This window comes from Lycorma delicatula, chromosome 12 (assembly GCF_047948215.1).
Source record: "Lycorma delicatula isolate Av1 chromosome 12, ASM4794821v1, whole genome shotgun sequence".
In the NCBI taxonomy this organism is placed as follows: domain Eukaryota; kingdom Metazoa; phylum Arthropoda; class Insecta; order Hemiptera; family Fulgoridae; genus Lycorma; species Lycorma delicatula.
Window position 1 is genome coordinate 64,858,164 of NC_134466.1, and position 22,781 is coordinate 64,880,944.

The 22,781-nt window shown below is 28.9% G+C and overlaps 1 protein-coding gene across 5 annotated transcripts in view; it reads left to right on the plus strand.

Moving 5' to 3' along the window:
- Positions 1-22,781, plus strand: part of LOC142333248 (E3 SUMO-protein ligase RanBP2-like) — a 128,865-nt gene that overhangs the window by 42,781 nt on the left and 63,303 nt on the right. For all 5 annotated transcript variants that reach the window (XR_012758568.1, XR_012758569.1, XM_075380242.1 and 2 more), the window contains exons 10-16: positions 1,873-2,094; positions 4,512-4,632; positions 12,121-12,280; positions 13,993-14,162; positions 17,790-17,940; positions 19,474-19,696; positions 20,990-21,201. Coding sequence is in view for 3 of the 5 variants with exons in the window: in XM_075380242.1 (XP_075236357.1) it covers positions 1,873-2,094; positions 4,512-4,632; positions 12,121-12,280; positions 13,993-14,162; positions 17,790-17,940; positions 19,474-19,696; positions 20,990-21,201 (1,259 nt within the window). In the remaining 2 variants the exon portion in view is untranslated. The remainder of the gene's footprint in view (positions 1-1,872; positions 2,095-4,511; positions 4,633-12,120; positions 12,281-13,992; positions 14,163-17,789; positions 17,941-19,473; positions 19,697-20,989; positions 21,202-22,781) is intronic.

Genomic DNA, 22,781 nt, shown 5'->3' on the forward strand with positions numbered 1-22,781 from the left:
ATTGTATGTGGCCTTTTTCAGTGCAGCAGTGTTATTTGATATACTGTCCTTAATATTTTAAGTTCATAAAGTGTACGCGGGTTGTCTTTCAAAAAGCCCTAAAAATAAAAATTGGGTGGACTCGGGACCAGTGAACAAGGAGGCCGTACACCACAAGAAATTATCTGGTCATCGACGAAATTGCATACTACTGTTTACCGTGTTTGCAGTTGCTTCGTCTTATAGCCATCAATCACGTTCATCAGCATGTAGCAGAGAACTGCATGATTATTTCTTGAGACTGTTTTGCTGGATGGTCTCTGAAAAAAAAGATAGGCCCGACGATTGTTCTCCGATGAGATACACCACTTCACACCCCAATTTTTTGTGAATGTAATGGCTGTTCGTGGAACAGGATGTGGGTTCTCTGAAGACCATATTCCGTCATTTTTATTGTTATAAAAATATCCATTAAAATGGAACCAAGCTTCATCACTGAAAAAACCTTGTCTAGAACAAATATGTCATTTTGAATGGAACCTCTAAACCATCAAGAATACTGCATTTGTTTCTTGGAGCCAATGACTTAAGTTAATCCGGTACAAATTTAATTTTAGAACTTCAGTAGCCTTATGAACCGGTAAGATAGCTCAGTCTAGTTAGAAAGCTTTCAAAGAAATTTTTTTGAGAATGTGAAGTGTTTCATTTGCAGTCATGCGCACTACGTGTATCCAGAAAATGATTATATAAATGACATAGAGGATTTACTTGGCACATTAGCATGTGGTAAAGCGTTTAAAAAATCTGGACTCTTTGCGTATGATTTCAATTTGCAGTAATTCACAACAGTAAAGACGTGTTGTTCTTGTGTAAAAGACATTGCTGCTCAGACTAAACAAACTGCTTGGTGCCATCCCCATTGTTGCCTGGAGGCGTGATCTAGCAGTGCTACCATGCACTATTCTGTCACACAAGAAATTACTCTAATTAAAATATCTTTTACAAATTTAACTGTCATTCCTACAAAGCAGAAAAATTTGGGTTATACAACTTTACAATCACTCTGTATAAAGTATTCTATCACATTTTTGTATGTATCATTTTATTAAGTAAAAAATTTAATAGAAATGAAGAAGAAATATATTTATCTCTCTATAATCTGAATGCCCAGTTTTAGAGTTTTAAATATTTGAATAAAAATAGGTTTTATTCCCCATAGAGTTTGTTGAGCCCTTTATAATTCAGGTAAGTGGTTATGTAATTATTTACTCTCTTAATGCTTGGAGGTGTGAATGTTTTTGTTCCAGAACTAAATCATTAATTTCTCTTTCAGTTAACTGTTCAGGTAATTTTATTTTGTATTTGTTGTTATTGTGTGTTAGTAATTTTCATTATCAATTCTTTTACTATTAATTAATTACTTATTGTCATAATTCCTATTTTTTTTTTGCAAATTGCCTTTATTAATATTGTTATTACAGTGGCTCTGACGAGTTTTAATCGCTATTTTGATATTTTGTTTTTTGTCTTGCTTATGTATTTAATTTACTTGATGTTATTTTTATATTTTAAGTTATGTCACATTTCCATTAATTTTCATTGTCCCTGTTTTGTTATACTTAGGACAATCCTTTGACAGTTCATGATCCATAACAATACTATTACAAAATGTTTATAAAGTTAAATTTTTATTTTTGTAAAAAAATAAATTTCCAAAATGAAAAAAAAAAATTTTTCTCCTGTAATTTAAACTAAATAGATTTGACTGCATTTCTAATGTTTTATACATAATATAAACACATGTTCTTTATTTTTTATGAAAAGAAAGAAGTTTTTTGTTTGGATGTGATACTTTAAAATTCTTACAGTTCATTTTTCATTTTTTTTTTATAGTAAAAGCTTGTGAAAAAGTTCATCCTGGAAGTCTTCATCACATCGCTTGGCTTGGTCTACAAACGATGCGACACTCATCACCTAGACCACCTCAGCTACTTCCTCCACCTGAATTTCACACTTATGGATTCCCTGACTTGCAATTTACTGTTCATAATCTTGCTTCTGTTGGTATTGAAAGTTTAAATCGACTTGATTTAGATTCTTTCTTATATGCTACAGGTTTGTTGTACTATTTTCTTATTTTTTCTTGTTTTGAAATATTTATTATGTTCCATACAGTAAAAGATTAAGTCTGGTTTTAATGTTGTGTATCTCATTAAGACAAATTTATAAAAATCTATTACTTACTTTTTTAAATTAATTATGTAGACCGTATGAAGTTACTTAAAGTTTTAGAAAAACTATTCTGTTTTCATTTAGTTTGTTTTTAGATGTGTTGGGTGTACAGTTTCTTTTAAATAAATATATATATTTATATATAATATAATAGAATATTTCATATATATATATATATATATATATATATATATATATATATAAATATTCTCACTTGTTTTTGAGATTATTCCTTTTATGACAGACTTAAGAGTACTAGAGTGTATGAATTTCAGTCATTGTTAATGATTTGCTTGACATAGTTATTACTCACACTTGATAATGTGCTGACTATATAGTCAAAAAATACTTTAATAAAAAGTACTCATATCAAGCCTTCTGTAGAAAGTGAAGCTGGATCTGAGAGTGAAACATACATACAGCATGCCTTCCTTTCTTTTTCCTGTTTAGCCTCCAGTAATTACCTTTCAGATAATGCTTCAGAGAATGAATGAGGATGATGTATGAGTGTAAATGAAGTGTAGTTTTGTACAGTCTCAGTTCGACCATTCCTGAGACGTGAGGTTAATTGAAACCCAACCACCAAAGAACATGGGGTATCCATGATCTAGTATTCAAATCTGTGAATAAAATAACTGACTTTACTAGGACTTGAATGCTAGAACACTCGACTTCCAAATCAGATGATTTGGGAAGACGCGTTCACCACTAGATCAACCCGGTGGGTTACATACAGCAGCAAGCCTATTCACGTTTTCTAAGGAAGAACAAGTTACTCTGTTACAGAATAGAAGTTAGATGTTAGTTAACAGATTTTGGTAAAAGTGTGGGGTTTTAATAAGTCAATAAAAGGTTTATTGGCATTCTAAGATATTAAATTGGAAAAGCATGTATATCTCCACTGCTGCAGTTTGTCATAACCTTTCTTCCTTAATACAAGATTGGTTTTTTGAAGCCTGCTAAACTTAAATCATTAATTACAATTCATTTTCCATTTAGGGGTACTGATACTTTTTAAGCTGTAGTAAAAGCTTGTGAAAAACTATGTTTCGCATTGGTACAATCAGTATAAAGAAACAATATTTATGGTAAAATTAGACTTGCACAAAGAGTTAGATTGAATAGAAATCTACTCTATAAAATTTCTTCAATTACAAATCCCAGAAAAAATTAAAAATATTATTTTAAAAATTCTCATTGCAAGTAAAATTGAATTGCTGCAATTCAATTGACTTAAAACCAGCAGATGGGAAAATACATTTTCATATTTTCTAGTAGAATTGAAATGAAAATCAGTACAAATGAATAATTTTTAAGTTGGTAAAATGTTGAACTATTCACAAGGAAAATTGAAAATCAAAATTCTGAGAAAGCATCAAATACATGTTAATGTTACCACTTGGTTTAATAAAAAGTAAATGAACATAAATTTTGCAGTTGAACCATTCTTGTTTGTTGAAAAACTATTGATAGAAATATTTGGTTTTTTTTCATATATAATAAATATAATATTGAATAGATAAAGCAGATTAAAGAGCAACCTAAGCATAAAAGAGGAGGATGGTTTGGATAAAGTATAATGCAGAGATTCTAGTGAATGTAGGAAGAAAAAAAGATACACTGTAGAAAAAGAAGGAATAGTAGGCCACTTTAAAAGAAAATATTTTTTCTTCAATGGAATTAATTAAAAAATATTTATTTTCAATCACGTAAAGCAACAATAACATTTTTTTAAATGTAATTTAATGCAAGGTATTGAATGAAAAATTTTGCCCTAACAAGCCAATAGTGATTTCTGAATTTAAGCAGCATAGGTTTAGCAGCACTTTTTTCCTGTTTAGCCTCCAGGAATTACCGTTCAGGTATTACTGCAGAGGATGATATGTATGAGTGTAAATGAAGTATAGTCTTGTACAGTTTCAGTTCGACCATTCCTAAGATGTGTGGTTAATTGAAACCCAACCACCAAAGAACACCGGTATCCACAATCTAGTATTCAAATCCGTATAAAAGTAACTGCCTTTACTAGGACTTGAACGATGGAATTTTCGACTTCCAAATCAGCTGATTTGGGAAGACGCGTTCACCACTGGACTAACCTGGTGGGTTGGATTAGCTATCACTACACTAGTGTTAGGTTACTGGATACTGGCATATCACATTGCATTATTTCTCAGATGATTAAAGATATTTATTTTTGTTTTAATGTACAATTTCTGTTACCCATTTATAAATTTTTTCAGTCATCAGCAATTTTCAAGTTTTTTTTTTTAATTTTTATTCTTATTTATTTTCTTTAGTATTATGTGCTGGTGCTCAATTAGATGATCAAATCAGAAGTGGATTTTTTGCTGTAAATCGCCCAATTACATTGCCCGCTGATATTACAGCTCAATTTTCCACACCTGAACAAGCCAAATGGTAAGTAATATTATAATATATTTATATTAAATGAAATTTAAACCAACAAAACACAATAAATAGATAAGTTAAATTTACCATATTAGTTCCAAGAATCTATTTTTGCAGGATCCCTGCAACTTCAGTTTGTATTAAATTCTATTATTACATCGAAATAAATCATTTTTATAATATATGAATTTTGAATTTTCAGCCAAAAATGTTTTGGTTTTATAAATTCTGAATTTTATTATGGGCTAATACTGGAATTAATCATGTTTTAAATTTTGTTTAATATTAAATTTTATCACACAGCGGGTAGAATATGATTTGTGTGTGTGTGAAATTTTTTTTCCAGCTTATGAATAGAAATGTATAGTATCAATAATATCGGTTACCAATAATTTTTTCCTTAAAATGAATACAAAGATTTTACAGAAAGGTAAAGAAATTTGAATTTGTAAGTATGAAACTCTGTACTGTTCTAAATATATGTTTAAAAATTTACAAGAATTACCAGAATAACCTATTGCATTATTAATTTGTTTAATTAATTTTTTTGCATAAAATTGTAATAATCATTAAAATTCAGTTCAGCATAAAAAAGGAAAGTAAAAAGACAAAGCATGATGTTACTTTGATTTTCAATCTATAACTTGCAGAAGTCACTAAATATTGTCCACAATCTATAAACTACTAGAATTCGTATAAAAGTAGAAAATGAAAATAAAACCAAATTATTTAAGTAACTTATAATTGTTTGTTACTTATAATCAGTGGAATATGCTTTCACTTGATGAAAATCCATAATAACAAATTTTCCAATTTGTTACTTGGTTATTTTTGTATAGAATCTAAATAAGTCTATTGTTCTGAAACTTATTTTGTCATGATTAAAAAAAATAAATTCTTAAATTATTAATAAATTCTGTTCTATTGTTGGAACAATGATCTTCATGGAAATGAAGCAAATTTATTTGAAGAAAAAAGCATATACTTCACTGCTGTAAATGCTTAATTTTATGTCCTTTCTTGGTGTAATTTAAATGAACAGAACATAGTTTGAAGTGGAGATCTTAAACACAAGGGCTATAAAACTTTGTGATACTTGGCAAATATTAAAATTTTTCTAGCTATATTAAAGTAGAAAATACAGCGCTCTTGTCAAAAATGAGATACAGGGTTTTTTGCAAACTTTGTTTTAGAATCCAACTAGTTCCTCTAAAAAAAAAATACATATGTGTGTCTCACCGCTTTTAATTGTGTGTATTTCAAGATGGACCAAACTTATTTTCTCAAATTTGGCTCAAATACTTCTATATCACCCTCACTCACATACTCACACTCTCATGCAGCAGAGATTATAATCTCTTTTTTCCTGTTTAGCCTCCGGTAACTACCATTCAGATAATTCTTCAGAGGATGATATGTATGAGTGTAAATGAAGTGTAGTTCGACACATTCTCAGTTCGACACATTCTTGAGTTGTGTGGTTAATTGAAACCCAAACACCAAAGAACACCGGTATCCACGATCTAGTATTCAAATCCGTGTAAAAATAACTGGCTTTACTAGGACTTGAACGCTGTAACTCTCAACTTTCCAAATCAGATGATTTGGGAAGACGCGTTAACCACTAGACCAACCCGATGGGTTAGTAGAGATTATACTAGTATTTTTCAAAGTTCTTATGGGGTGGGGATGTCATGAAAAAAGCAGTTCTGTTTTTCTTCAGAGGCACTTTAGAAAAAACTATTTTGACAAATTTGTTATCAATATTGCATATATAAATAATAAAAAATTTCAAAAAATCAACACCCGCATCTTAAAATTGAAATATATACAAATATATATTTTTCCTTGCTCAATCTCCCTTCGGTTTTAATTTTTTCTATTTTAAACATCATGGATAGGGGTATAACAAAAGTCTACAGTTTTCCAAAATGATAAACCCTGAATATTAAGCACAGAAATATTTTTTTAAAGAATTCGTTTTTTTAATAAGAATCACTAAAAAAATTTCTACTAGGTCATCGCCACATAGTAAGGGAACCCTGAAAAATGTAAAATATTTTTTTTAGTTAGGAAATTTTGATGCTTAAATCTTATTCTCATATAATTATACGATTAAAAAAGCCACATTGATAATAGGGGGTCTTAAATTTTTTAAAAATTAAAAATATTTTTGTTTTTTACATAACATTTATTATGAAAATAAAGATAAACTTTTAATGATTGAATTGGAAAGATATTATAGCAAAGTCTGGGATAGGTTTTGCATTAAAAAAGTTGTGCAAGGGTGTATGGCTTTACTGGCTTAACCGGGAAAGTCATACTGTACTTTGCCAGCTTTTTTAACTACTGTTATTTCTGTGAAAACCTTATTAATATTTTGAGATGACTGGCATCAACTGCTGTGGTCATTTTTTTGTCTTACAAATATGAAAATTTATAGTATATAAAAAATGCCATGCCTGATTGGGATTTGAATCTAGGACCTCCAGATGAAGGGCTGAGATGCCACACTTCACCGCAGATATGCTAAATAAAACTTCATAATATGTACTAAAAATGATGCTGCTAATTTTTAATCTACATTTTTTGGCAACCTTTTTTGTCTTTTTTTATATTTATATGTATATATGTTTTGTTTTTTTCCTACTTCAGTTATATAATTAAATGATACATTTTAGTAAAATTCATTTGGTTACTAATTATCATTTTATTTTTCTGTAAAAATTATTTTTATTATATAAATAATGTAGTTTTAGTTGATTGAAATAGAATGTATAATTTCTCTGAGCTAATTATAATTATCAGATTTTAAGTGTTCATTAATTAATTTATGTTTTAATATCTGTTACAAATGTTATTCTTGATTTTATTTTAAAAAGACATTGTGTATTTTGTTATATGTGATAATCCTTTCTAATATTTTGGCAGTATTTAAACAATAGGTATTATGCCTTCTTTATCGTTTATTGTTTTTACAGTATTGTAGTTTAATTTTAGTCTATTTATATTTGCATACATTACATTTAATCAACGATTGATTATTGATTAAAAATATTTTACTGTTTCAATTTCTTCCCTTCCACCCTGTCAGTTTGGTTATTATTTAAGATTTGTATATTGCTTAGAGTTGTGCCCCGATTTCAACTACTAGTTTAATGTACTAACTACAGAATGTATTAACTAATGTAAAATTTCTATAATAAATCTTGTAAAAATATTCAAAAAATGTTAATACTTTTAAAAAATTGAAGAAACATTTTAGAAATAAATCATGCCAATTCTCAAATTTGATAAATTTTTATGATATTAAAATGTTAATGATAAAATTTTATTAAATGTTTTAGATGTTTTTATAGTGTATTTATCTTTTGAATAAAGTATGTTTTAAAGATTAAGTAGTGGTTTGATTTTAACATAATCGATTTTTAGCGGTGCATAGTAAATGCAATTTCATCATATGTTGATTGTATGCCATCTCATTGATCAAATTCTAATGACTTAATTACTGTATGTATAATGTTGGTTTTCTGAAAATTTGAGATTTTTATGACCCCCCCCCCCCCTCATTTGAGTTATTTCAATATAAATTTACTCAATTTTATGCAAATTACTCAGCATTTGGAAAGTTGCTTTGCACTGGAATTATGAAAGTGTAATGATGAAACTTTCTTAATTATTACTTTGTATTTTTATGTTATTATTTTATAGAAGTTGATATTACAATAACTAAATATAGTTAAAATAAAAGATATTTTAACTATATTAAAAGGAATAGTTAAAAGATGTTGAAAATGACCTCCTCTTACATCAGTACAACACTGTGCACACATTTCAATTTGTATTTAATACACGTGATATACTGACATAAGTATGCCATTGTTGTGGTTTTTAGTTTGCCAATAGTGTGTGGTCTATTGCGTTACTCTGCTTGTTTCACTGACTCTCATAGAAATTAATCTGGGGAGTCAGATCGGGTGATCGTACTGGCCACAAACCCCTCAAAATGATTCAATGACCGAAGACATTTTATAATGTCATTAACCTGTTAATTATATATGCTGTGATGCCATCTTGTTGGAAACAACCATGATTGATTTCCACTTTAAGAGTTTGTTAAAACAGGACAATAACAATCACTATTAGCTGTAATATCAAAAAAGATTAGACCCACAGTGCGCGTTCTACTCAGACTGACAGTCTCCAATGATTGCTTCATGAATTATACATTCATGAGGGTTAGTTGTCAACCACGAATGTGTAATTTTTTAAAATCAATTTACCCTCCCAGATGAAACCATGCTTGATCTGTAAAAAAACATATTGTCGAGGATACTGTAACAAGACCAGTATAGTGGGCCTGAGTAACAGATTCCTACCAATTATTATGAAAGTGATGTAAACTGTAATAATTGCAGGAATCCTTAAAGGAGAACCCTTTTTGTAAAGTATAGGTCCGTTTAACAATTGTCCTTTGTTATACTACCCGCTAACACACAGCAAACACCTGTTGTACGGCGAGAAGAGACCAGGTTTGGAATTCATGGGAACAAAAGCCTCGATCAACTGTTTTCACGCTTCGACTTGGGTTCGGTCCAGCAGGTAAATAGTCCAGTAAGACTAGCTAAAAAAGAGTTCTATTAGAATCAGTCTGCAAGGTGTTATGGCGTCGGTCCTGCAAGGGCAGCTCTGTGAGGAGAGGCTGTGAGTTGTGTGGGTTCAGCAGAGTTCTGTGAACCAGTCCAGTGAGGAGAGTCACAGGTGTGAGTCCGCAAGACGTCAGTCCAGTGAGGAGAATAACCAGTTTAATATGATTAAAGTGACGCCTTAAGTAATTCCAGTAAACAAAAAATTCTATCTGTGAGTTACAGTAAAATTACAAGTTTATAAGTGAAAGAATAATGCAATAGACTTTATTCATAAACTGTTAGGGTAGATACAAAGGTATTTGCAAGTGAACACTATACAATTGTTTTTTAATACAAGACTAGTGGTTTAAAAGGGTTAAGATTAGCAGGGTTTTTTGTTAATGGGTCTAGTTTTATATCTATATTCCTGGAGTAAATTCCGAACAATTATTTATTTTGAACTCGTGTCTTATGTGTAATCTGTATTTACTACTTACTGACATTACTATCACTATTTTATGTGTAATATTTTGATTTTTATTCTTTGTTGTTACGTTATGTATTTTTCTCTGTTTTTATGTCATGCTTACTGTTTTGATTATGTTTTATGTCATATAATTATCGTTTACTACTATTATTGTGGTTGTAATTACTATATTAATATTTGTGTTCATTAATTGTTATATTATTGTCGCTTATTATTATTATTGTATTTATCACCATTGTTATTATTATTAATTTGTCTGGTTGTAATTTGAACATTTTAAACCAATGTACTGTAATTATATAAACATTCTAAATTGTCACAGTCAATATCCTGATCTAGCCCTGGAACACATGACAATACTTATGGAATTTTGGTCAATAAAATGTTTAAACCGTTGACAATAATTGTAGACTTTTGACATGATCTGTAGGTTTCAGTTCTTGAACATGCATTACTTTATAGGGGAAACATTTCAGTTCTTTTCTTGCAGCGTTATGTGCAGTAGCAAGTGCTGCTGTGCTAACTTAGGCATTGACTTTGATGGACTTGTGACCATAGCATTCAAAATAACAAGCAGCTTCTGTTCGTTTAGGTGGGTTTCCATTTCAATCACCGCCTTCAACAGAGCCTGTTGCCTAAAATTTTTCGATAAGAGTTTGAACTACATTTTGGTGAGGAACAGGAATGTTTGGAAAATTTTCAGAAAACCTGTGCTTCACTAAATCAGTATACTTCTCATCTTCATGAAAGATTTGTTCAATGAGAAAAATGCATTCTTCCATCAAAAGAACCATAACGTTTCTTGCAATTAATTGGTTCCAATAAATGAAACTAACCGCATTCAGTCATAACTTAACTGTTGTCTTTATTACTGAACAACCTCTGATGAACCCAAAGAGCAACCAATGTTAACGCCACATGAACAGAACGCACCATATAATTCTAAAGCATACTGCACAGCAACTTTCTGAACATGCTGTAGCTGTGTTCAGATGCTTCAACAGAAATAATTAAAATAAAAAATTAAGTAATATAGAGACTTTTAAACTTTTGTGGAAAGTAGTCTTCCTACTTATGAAAAAAAAATTTCTTTAAAATAAAAGTTGTCTGTTTTTTCCAAAAAAATATTTAGTCCCAAAATTGAGGTTTTGAATTTTACGAAGGAGCTGAAATTGATTCTTATATAACCAATTAAGCAGTCTGCAATCTATGATTCTGATTAAGTTAAAACAAAATGTTTTCAAAAATTCCGGATGGTGAAATCCTATGGGAGGATAGTGATTGATTAGCTGCATTAATATATAGGTGTTTCATTTTAATCACCTAAGGTGATTTTCTCATAAACTACGTACAATACAAAAAAATAAAGAGTGGGACACCTCATGGTGACCTTGTATTTGAACTTGGCCTTGACTATTATTTCAAAATTACATGATTTTTTAAATGGAATGACCTGTTTTTGACCTCGCCAATGAAAATACAGATGTTATATAAGTTACACGTTTATACAGTATTACTGGAATATTTTTTATTCCAGGCCACTTATAAACTGTGGAAAAGAGAATAAAAATAAATAACTTTACATTATCATAAACCTTCAAAAAAGGTTTAAGGTCACTTGTGTGACCATATATTTCAATGTAAAAGTTTTTGCTCTTTTCATTTGTGGGGTGAGAAATAAGTCATTCCATTTTAAAAAACCATATTAACCCTGAGATAAGGTCAAGATCACCATGAGGTGTCCCCCTTCAATCTGAGTTGCTTTTGTTTGTCATTTTTTTGTATTCTGCATAGTTTATGAGAAAATTGCCTGTGGCAGTTAAAATGATACACTATATAATTGTTCCCAGCTATGAAATTTCAAATATCAATGAGTTAATACAAAATGTGGCTTTTAGAATAATTATGAAGTAGATGCTGAAGATAAATGAAAACTAAGGTGTAGGCAAAGATGTCTTCCAGGATTTTACTATTTATTGCTTCTATTAAAAAAAAACTTACTAAAAGGTTACTAAATAAACACATTAATAATCTTACGTAATTGTATTCTTTTTTAAATTCAGTTTGTAGTTGCACTGATTTACTATCTCATAGCTGTAATATTTGAGTTTATTTTTGTTTCATAAGTAAATAGTGTAAATATTTTTTTAGTATTCTGATTGACGTACAACATTACTTTTAACATACTTTTTATCTATATTCGTATTCTTCATCATAGCTAAAGTCAAGATTCCTGTAAATATTGTGTTTAAATGTAAAAAATAAGATAAAAATGTATTCTGAAGTTTTGTGTTCCCATTAAACTCATTCTCTCTACTCTTTTGATGAGTTACTTCATTTTTTTTAATTTTCATTATTAAAAGAAGATATGATTTTTTTTAGGTGGAATGCTATATATAAAATATATTCCAAAAAAGCTGGCAACAATTGGGGTGATTTACGTCTCGTTGTACAAAGAGGTATTGAAGTAGTCCGTGCTATCGGCAACCATGGCTTAGATGTGTTACTGATGATTCAGTTAGCGCGAACCTTTGCTGAACGGGTAATTTTTTAAATTCTCTTTAGCTTGTACTCATGTCATAATTTTAAGACATTCCTAGTTTTTAGAATATATTGGATTTTAATTTTGACAATTTAAACATTAACTGAGGGCTAGTTGTTCATAAAGCTAAAGACATAAAAAGAAAAGTGAGAATTGCTATGAAAATGAAAGATGACAGAGTTTATGGTATAAAATTCTAATGTTATTATACTGAAACTTATTAAAAGTTTGCTTCAGTAAGCTAGTGTGAGTGTCTAATAAATAGCCTTTTATATACAAGGGATATCTGGTAAATTTGGGAAATTTCTCTCCTTAATGTTGGCAAACCTGAAAAATGTTATATTATATGTAGATATTTATTGTACAGAGGAAAAAGAAAGAAAAAATTGACTAAAAACATAATCAAATAAATTAATATAAATATATATTTTTTTTAAAATCAATTCTTTTAACCTTTTCAGATCATGTAGCCTTGGAACTGGTTATGTACGGCGTCAGTTTTAAAACGCTGTTACAAAATCATTTTATATGGCATCTAACTCTGTTATTTTGTTTTATATTCACAAAGGAATCAGTTTTATTACACAATTTGAACGACGTATATACGATGTAAAATGTTTTATTTAGACTAGAAAGAATATGACCATTTTTTTTTTCAGAAATGTGCTTGTGTTTGTGTGAGACTTGTGTATTATAATTGCTATGAGGATTACGGATTTATTTATTATTTACAAAAATAGCTTATCTTACTAGCAACATATTGATGTATTGAAACGCATAATAAATTATGATAAATGGCACACAAAAAAAAAATGGGATTTGTGGTCTTAAATACGTCACTTTTACTTGAGATCTATAAATATCTTTTCTGACAAATGATATCAGTAAACATGTAACACATATAGATTCATAATGAATAACAGTATACAGTAAAAATTGATTTTGTCAATCTGAATAGCCTTTTGAGTGGTGGGGATTTTTATAAAACGTAGTTTTCTGAATCTACATTCACTTATACTAACATATGTTACTAATCTGTGATTTATGACACGGGTTTTTCATCATATTTTGCCCAATTTTCAACCGATTTGCTTGAAAGTATTGCTGATCTTAAAAATCAGCAAACTATGTTTCATAAACACAAAGCAAAAAAAAAGAAATTTCGCTAATAAAAAATGCGGTAGAAATGCGCAAAAAAAATTCTGCAATTAAATATTGTAATTTTTATACTGTTTATACTGTTTTTTTTGTTACAGGCATAAAACATATCCAATCATAACTGGTTTTTTTTTTTGTCAGAATCTGTTAAATCTCTTTAATATACTGTAATTTTTTTTCACAAGAGGGTAGCATAAGACTATGAAGGGAGGCAATCAGATACCAACATATTTTCGTGGAGCGCTAATCAAACGCGGATAATTGTGATGGGAAAAGGTTAAGAATAAGTGAATGAAGTATATGCCGATATGCGGAAGTATATACCATATATGTAGATGCACTTTCGCAATTTATTTACATCATCAGCTGCATTACACATTTCAATTCGTTTACAAAACTTGTCCTGAAGACAGAGATTGTAAACTGCCTATTCTTCCGAGCAGTTCATAATTGGGAAGTCTGTTTGCAGATGTTTCATAGTTAGTATTTTCTAAAGTATCAAAAAAATGTACAATTTATTCTATTAAAAGTTGTCTTAATTTAAACTTGTTTAGGCAGTAAGTTGCACTAGTACCGGTAAAGGTAGTCCTGGGTATTCAGAAATTCCAGCTCTAGAGGCTAGAGCAAACATATATTGGAAAGGAGCATTACCATTGTTAGAGAGGATGGAAAAGAAACAAGCCCTGAGAGTTCCACCAACAAATAGACTATTTGAATTTCAAGGGTAAGCGTAATAATGTTGTTTTTCTTTTTTAGATTTATGTGAATGTTAAATGAATTTTACTGTACTAATCAACTGACCGACTTGAATGATGAATTAATTGATCAATTAATGCTTATGATATTGTGGACAACTTTGTAAAATGAGCCTCCTTGTAGCTTATGTCCTAGAAACTTGTCATTTGAGCTAAACAACGAATGATTGCTGGTAGACATTAAATTAACTAGTTTGTTGTAGACTCAACTTTTCATATAGGATGATAAGCATTAAATAACACACTTTTCTTAATTTTTTTTCCTTATTAGCCTGAGTTAATGTGTAAATCATGATCACTCTTTTGTTATCAACCCAGGTTAATTCATTCCCTCTATTTTCTATCCTAAGAATTGTTATAGTTAAAATTCACTTCTATAAATATAGCTTCATTACGTAAATATATATATTTGCTGTTAAATATTTATTTATTATTAAAAGAAAAAACCCAATTTATGATGTGTTTTAGTATTCTTTCAATTTACATGTCTGTTATGATGGTTTGCTAACTTTCTCAATAGAATAGTAAGAATTATTCTCAATAGCCGTTTAGATAAATGAAAATATATAACCAGTGGTTCATTTATAAACTATCATCATTACTTTATATAAAGGAACAATTTTAAATAAATATAAATACAAATGCAAAAAAAAAATTAAATTCCATTGTCGGTAGGAGAAAAAGGTTTATAATCAAGAAACCTATTTCTTTAGATTTGAATATTTTCTAGTGACATTATAATATTGTTTAGTTTCAGGTATTTGTTTTACTCATTAAAAACTATTATGTTTTGTTGGCCTCACAACCTCTGGTGTATTTAATGTCAAATTTTAGTAAAAGTTTATTTTCAAGTACACAAGATTCATTCCAAAAAAGATCAAACTTTTAAATTGCCACCAACGTCTGCAGATGGTGTGCTCCACCATCTGCAGACGTTTAATGTGTAAAACAAATGTTGATAGTTTGTGGACTGTGTAGATAAAATAAAACAGGTACAGAGTTCAATCCCTGGGCCGGTATTATGACATAAATAAAACAAATAAGAATGAAAAACACTAATTTATTGAAGATTAACATATAACTAAAATAACATAATATGGGAAATAATCATATTAATTTACTTATATACACTCATTTGAGTAGACTCTGCTTAATATTTTGATCACACGTCCATTAAGTTCGAACATAACTTCGCGACTGACTAATATATTAAAAAAAAAAACTACTACACAGTAGTACCTTCCCAGAAGTGTGACGAAAGTCAACAGTGAAATCATTCAAAATACAAAAGCATATTAACACAGCTAGAAGAAATATTATGCAGAAATCCTAAATTCATCGTTCCAAACATTTGCAGTGCATTGTGTCATTACAAAATTCATGTTGGCTTTTGTTGATAGATAACCAGAAGCAGAATCAGTTGAAATCTGTCAGGAACCACTTGCAAATGCAAGTATGAACAACTTCCGTGTGAACATGTCAAAAGTTTTACGCAAAATTTCACACAGACGTATTGTTCCTCAACTTTTTCATTTTTGTTTTTTCACTAATCTGACAAGCAGCTTATGCATGATCTCACTTAAAATCGGTAGTTACTCAACTAAAAAATAGATCAGAACCCAGTAAAAGGTAATTCGTTACCGCTCTGCTAGGTGTGTACAGTGGCTAAACCATGCCATTTGCATATATTGGTGTGCAATTTACTTACACTTGTATGTATGTATTTAATATCTATTACCATTTCTACATAATTAGGAAATTCTTTTTTCCTAATACAGCGGAGACTTCCTGTTGAAGTAATAATCTTTTCTCTATAAAATATATTGTACTTGCACAATTGGCAAGCTTTTTTTATTCTGTGCAATCTATTTTTTTTTTAAATCACAGAAAATTCAGAAATGTAAATGTAAATATTATATGTAATCATAACACTTAAGAATTTTTGGTGATGTTTTTTATATACATATATATATATATATTTTATATTTTCATTTAAAGAAAAATGTAGGGATGTTATTATGTGGTACACACATCAGTATTAATTTTTTTTTATAATCATTTTCTCGAATAGTTGTACAATGTCATATTTTACTATTAAAAGAGCATAAATAACAGGACACCAAAAAAGGCACATATAACTACACAAAATGCTGGTTTGTTGTGTAAAACATTTTTTTTTTTAATTATTGTATGAATATTATGAATTTAATGTACAATATTTCATACATATTAATTATTATTACATATAAATATGAATAATAAAATAATCAGTTGAAACAAATCGTGTAGCTAAAATCACAACTACGATATTACTGCTTTTGCTACTTAATAATCTTGCAATTGTGACATTTGCTGCTATTTTAATAAAAAAACTGTCTAAAAAGAACATTTAGCATTTGTTTTAATTCTGTAGCCATAGTAGTTGTGGTGTGAGGTACAAGAGATTTGCTCTTGCTGAAAGTGTTATTTTTTTCTTTTATCAAATTTATAAAGCACTTTTTTGTGAACAGTGATTGTGTTTAATATTTGTTAATTAAAAAATGTTAATATTAAGAGGGAATCCAACTACTAATGGAGAAAATGGATTTTCAGAGATGTTTTTGTAAGATCATTCACTGTGTCTTAATTGTTATCTGACTTATGATTCTATTAGTCTCATTTTAATGTATTTACAAAGTAATTATCATTATTTCAGGTTCTGCAGAGACCCCCATTAAATCTTTGTTTGCATTGCTTACCCTTACAAACTCATTTATTAAATTTACAAATACAAGTCTATTTCGATTTATTGTTAAATAATTTTTCATAAACTAAACATTTCATTTCATTTTGTGTTCAATTTTAATTATTCAGAAGTTTTATATTCTTATAAATCACTTTCATGTTGATGGTTTAGGAAATGGCAGAGATAGGAACTTTTTTCATGATTGTGAAACATGGAATTCAGGTTAATTTTAGATGAATCGTTAAACAATTTTTTTTTGTTTTTTTTTTTCATCCACACATTTGTTTTGCATCAGTGAAAAGAAATCTTGAAAAGTCATTTGCCTATTGCTAAAATCACACATTTTTTTGTGGCAGGAGAGATTCTTGCCTTTCAGTCCCAAAAATGTACTTCTGGTCTTTGGATGTGTTAAATCATTAAAAGTTTAAGTTTCCTTAGATAGTTAAATGTGAATGAAAAGGCAAACATCTTCAAATTGTGTAAGTACTTGAGTGATCAAAGGACGAGTCAAGCATTATTAACCTCTAAGCAGAAATATAATTTTATTATTATTTATTGATCTGCGTAATTTTGAGCTTTTAATTAATCTTTTCAGAACAGACAATAAATTATTATAAAGGAAAAATTCTAAGTTAATGATTTATAAATAAATATTTATTGTAATGTATATTCTTTAAGAAAGCATAACTTTAAAACTAAGGATTACGGGCAAATTCTGTTAAGATTTTTAAATTTGGCCTAAAAATGCTTACAGAATAAGAATTTTTTTGAGAAAATTATTTTTTACAAGTAAATTAGTGGCCAGTGTGTGTTTTTGCGGCATTGAATGTGTTTAGAAATAAATTATAATTTATTTTATATTTTTAAATAGGAAAGATCTTGAGGCATCACAAGTAACAGCATTATTAGAAGAAGGTCGTTTGTTTACTGCATGTCAACTGATGAAAGATGAAGAATATGAAGCGGCTATTGAAGCATTTAAACCATTGAGAAGTCCTTACGCGTCTTTCCATTCTGCTGCGGTCTGTGATTTTTTAGTTTTTTTTGTTTTTTTTTTAAATTAGAAAAATAATTTTTAATTATAGTTTTATTATGTTTAGAAGTTAAATTTGCATCTTATAGATCAGCAGTCAGTTAATGGAATTATTCAAAAGGCTCAATATAAGTGCAGCAGTAATAGACCCCAGTGTTTGGGTAATTTCTCCCTCCTCAAAAAAGAAAAAAGAATGATATATTTATGTATTGCTGTAATCGATTGACTTATCACAAATAAATATGATTTTATTGTTTATTATGTATGTAACACATTTCAGGATGATGGGATCTGATATTTTCCATTTTATATTGAAATAACTATGGACGTCCAACGTATTTTTCCAAAATAGAATCTTTATTAAATGTGAAAAAAAGCTGGAGTTTTTTCAGCTCATATTGTTCTGATTTTCTTTTAATAGCTAGTGATGTTTAACAAGAATCTTTAACGAGTTGGAAAAATAAAATTTTTTGTGAGTGATGTCTGCTGAGTGGTGAGTGGATGTCTGCTGTGCTAGTTGTATAAACAGTTATTTAGAAAAGGGAACTGGATTGCAAGAGAAAAATTTTATCTGTAACTACGGAAAGGATGAAAATTCCATCGTTTGAAAAAGTATTATTTCAAATTTTGGTTTGAGTATCTGTCTTTCTGAAAATTCCATGAGAATTAATCTTCTGATTTCTATAGAATGAAGCAAATTCAGAGCATCATAATCTGTTTGGATAAATATAAGGCTGTGAAGTGGAAAACTAAACTCCTGATAAACATTTTCCAAAACTATGACCAAGTGTGTTTTGGAATGTTTTGTTAAGGGAAAACAAAACAAGGGAAACGCCTTCAAGTAACATAGGCGTCTTACAGTGAGGAGATTCCATTCTTTCCTTACTTTTTCTGACATGTCGGAGGGAACATCTCAAACGAATTTGTAAATGAAACTGAGAAAAAGAGATAACAAAAATAAATGATCAATAAATATTATTAATGTGTTCCTTTATAGTATTCGTTGTTTCATTTTGACTAGAACATTTGATACATGTTTTCTAACAACTTAGTTATTGCAATGTTTTAGAAATTCAAGAAACATTCCAAGAATAATGTTGCAGTTTGGTATATTGAGATTTTGTTGACTAAGCTCGTATCATTTAATTTTGTCAAAATTAAATGGCATTTAAATTTTGCATGTGATAACTGTTACTTCTGAATAGTTATATACAGTTTCATAATTTATGATGCAATACCCAAATTCTTTTTATATATATACATCAATTTGAATTTTCAGTAGATAGATCCAGGGAGCACTAAGTCTATATGCCCATTAATCAGTAAATTTTAATTATAGTGAATAAAAAATGTAATTAAATATACAAATCTTATATAAGCAAAGGAGGGGTATGTTAATTGATTACAAGCAGGAGAAGATGGTTATGTAATAATTAAATGCACCAGACAGTTTGTTTACAAATTCTGTAATCAATTGTAACTCTCAAATTGAATTTTTTTTTACGTTAAATTAATGTTTCAGATATATAAGCGATTGGCCCAAGCCGAACTGAGTAATTGTCCTGGCGAAGAAGTGACATCTGAAATGAGATCAAAACATATTATATTATTAACTAAAGCGCGCGAGTCATTTAATTTAACCAAAGATAGAATTCAAAATGACAAACAACATCCTTTACATCATATTTTAGGATCTCATATTAGTGATGTCGAATCACTTTTGAGTCGAATAGAATTGGATAGCAGTAAGTTTATGTTCTGTTTACAATAATTCTTATTTTTTTATTTAGTACGATATGATTAATACTTTAACTTTAATAGGACAAAATAGTAAGAAAAGTAATTTGAATTTGTTAAGAAATTTGTAAAAATTTGAGAAATGATGAAAACAACCCTTATAAGTGGTTATAACTGGTTTAAAAGCAAAAATGTTGATACCCTGTAAAATCTTAAGAGTGAATTATGTACTTTTTAAAGATTACCAAAAAGAGAGCATCAGTTTGAAAAGGTTTGGGAACCTTTAATTTAGTCATTATGATGAAACTATTAAAAGTACAGACTTTTAAATAAGCGTGGTTAAAATTTACTTTGAATTTGTTACCATAAATAAAATCTTAAGATGTGAAAGTTTATTTATTATTTACTTAGAATTACTGCTGTCCTTTATTTCATTTTTTAAGATAGTTTTTTTTTTTTTTTTAATGTGGAAAAATGTAATATAGATGTACTAGATATAACAATAAATTTTCTTATTTTGTTTTATTAGTGCTTTTATAATGCTGTATTTTTTCTTAAGATGTAATCAAAATAAAATTCTAGAACAATGAGGAAAAACCTAAGTGATGGTAGTTTCATGATGTATCAACTTGCAAACCAGATTTCTCTTGCAAGTAAATAATGTAAATGTAAAGCTCACATTTTTATTTATTTTTTTTACTTTTTAGGAGAATAAATCAATTACAGGTTGAGCTAGTTGCAGACTTCAATAAACCTGTCCTTGGAAGTGTTTCCATAGATAGGACATTTTTGGCTGGGGATATGCATTCATTCAGTTGCTTCTTTGCTGTTGTTGTGTGTTTGTGTGTATTATATTAGTTTTGTGAAAACATTGTGTTGTATTTTGTTTATAAAAATTATTGGCGTCATAACAAATTTTTTGATAGTGATTTAAATGAAGTTTGTAATTTAAATATTATTGGTGATGATATAAGCTATGATGAGTTATCAGGAATTGAAACATGATTTGATTTGGAAAGTACCAGTTCGATCAATGTTTGTACGTAGTATAGTACTTCTCACGCCACTTCTCCTCCTTTTTTTCTTCCTTCTACATCAATCACTATCCCTTCAAATTTATTGTGGTTTGCAACAAGCTCTAAAAATAAGATTTTAAGGTAGAAATTTAAAAAAATAATATATTTTAAATATATTTTGGGCAGTCAGTTAGTTACTTTTATTTTTTCTAATTAATTACTCTTAAATTTATTTTCCATTTTTCATGAAATTGTTTTATGATTATGCAATTCATCCATTAACAGCACCATTAGAGGATAGAGGTGAAGATATATTACTGTCTGAAACCAGCTACTCACCTCCTGGTTCGATCATGTCACCTAATGAATCGGCTGGTGGTGATTTTAATATTGGTAGCATAACAACTCATGAAATGAATGGTAGACATCATTTAGGACATTATTCTGGAAATCTTATGTCGAGCACCCCAAAATCACGCCATTTACGAGGTACTTCGGTACGTATAATAACTTTTTTCTTTTTTTTTAATCGTATATTAATATATTTGTTTTGCAAGCTAATTTTGAAACTTTTAAATAAAAGTATTCAGTATCATGTATTTGTATTATTATCGCTTAATGTTATTTGAAGGTGAGTGAAAGAGTACTAGTGGTCATCAATTGATATGTAAATTGACCACTCCTTGTGGTAATATCTTGGTCCAAGCTGAGTTTAGTGACTGTAAATACAAAAAAAAAAACATACTGTTAGTTTGTCTGAGCTTTAAAAACTATATAAAAATATTATGTTAAAAATGAAATCTGAAAGGTGTTTCTTTTTTTAAATGGCAAATTCATATTGTAAAATTTCTGAACAAGGTGAGGTGCAAGTTATGAGGTTATGAATGAATCGAATGTTAAAAAAATCTCATTCAGTAAAGAAAGAGGAATTATTAACATCTGTCACTTATTGTTGAAGAATTAAAATAAAAATTTAATAATTTTTTTAAGAAGGAATTTTTTGCAAATCATGTCAACTTCATATTTTAAGTTTTAATATTAAAACTTACCATTGAAATCTTTGACACATAAAATTTGTGGAACTGGTTCCTTGAATAATATCTGAAAAGACAAATAGAAAAACAAACGGGAATGAAGTTAATGAAGAAAACACCTAAAATCACAATTACTTCTTTTTTTTTTTTACTAAAGTAAACCCTTTGCACACCTTATTCTGATATAGTTAACAATCATATTTAAAATTAAAAAAATATATTTTTTTTATACAAATTATGTATTTTAATTGACAAAGATGTACAGTGGTGGTTATAAAAAAAATTAGCTGTAAAAATGCACTAAAAATTTTGTACACTTGTTTATTTAAAAACTGTGAATCCAAAAATATTATTTTGAATGATTGTTAGGTTATAACTTGGTTAAAAGTTATCATTATGTAAAAATATGAAAAATGTTTCACGTTGTATAGACAATATCACCTTGTTATTACTCAGTGCAGTATCGCAGGATATATCATGTATCATGTAAATAAGTATTGTTGATGCATGGATCTTTCATAAATTTATGGAAAATAAATGCTGTTTTTCAGGAATTCCTTCAAAATCAAAAAAAGTAAAGCAAGTACAGAAAGCATGAAAAATAAGTTGAGCATTTACTCATACTGGAAAGATTTGAATCCATAAATTTAATTTTATATTAAGGATAACTTAATCCTTTATTGACGTTTGAGTCAGAAAGGTAGTAAATTCCTTTATGTTTGACACTTTTCAATCTTGTTGGAAGAATCCTGCTGGAAGATCAGTGAATAGATAGCAGAATACTTGGAAAATTGTACGGTGCATTTCTGAATTGACAGTTAACAGAAAATATTGGTTCCAGTGTAACATCACCAGTACCCAATTTTCTTATCGTGGATACTCAAACATATGGTGAAGATTTCCAATCATCCGGTACCTGTAATTGTGCGAATTAACCAGCCCAGATAAATAAAAGCATGCCTTATCTGATATGAAATACAGCATCAGATCTATCTGCCCATTGACAATGTTTTTGAGAAACCAGCATAATAGTTAAAGACATT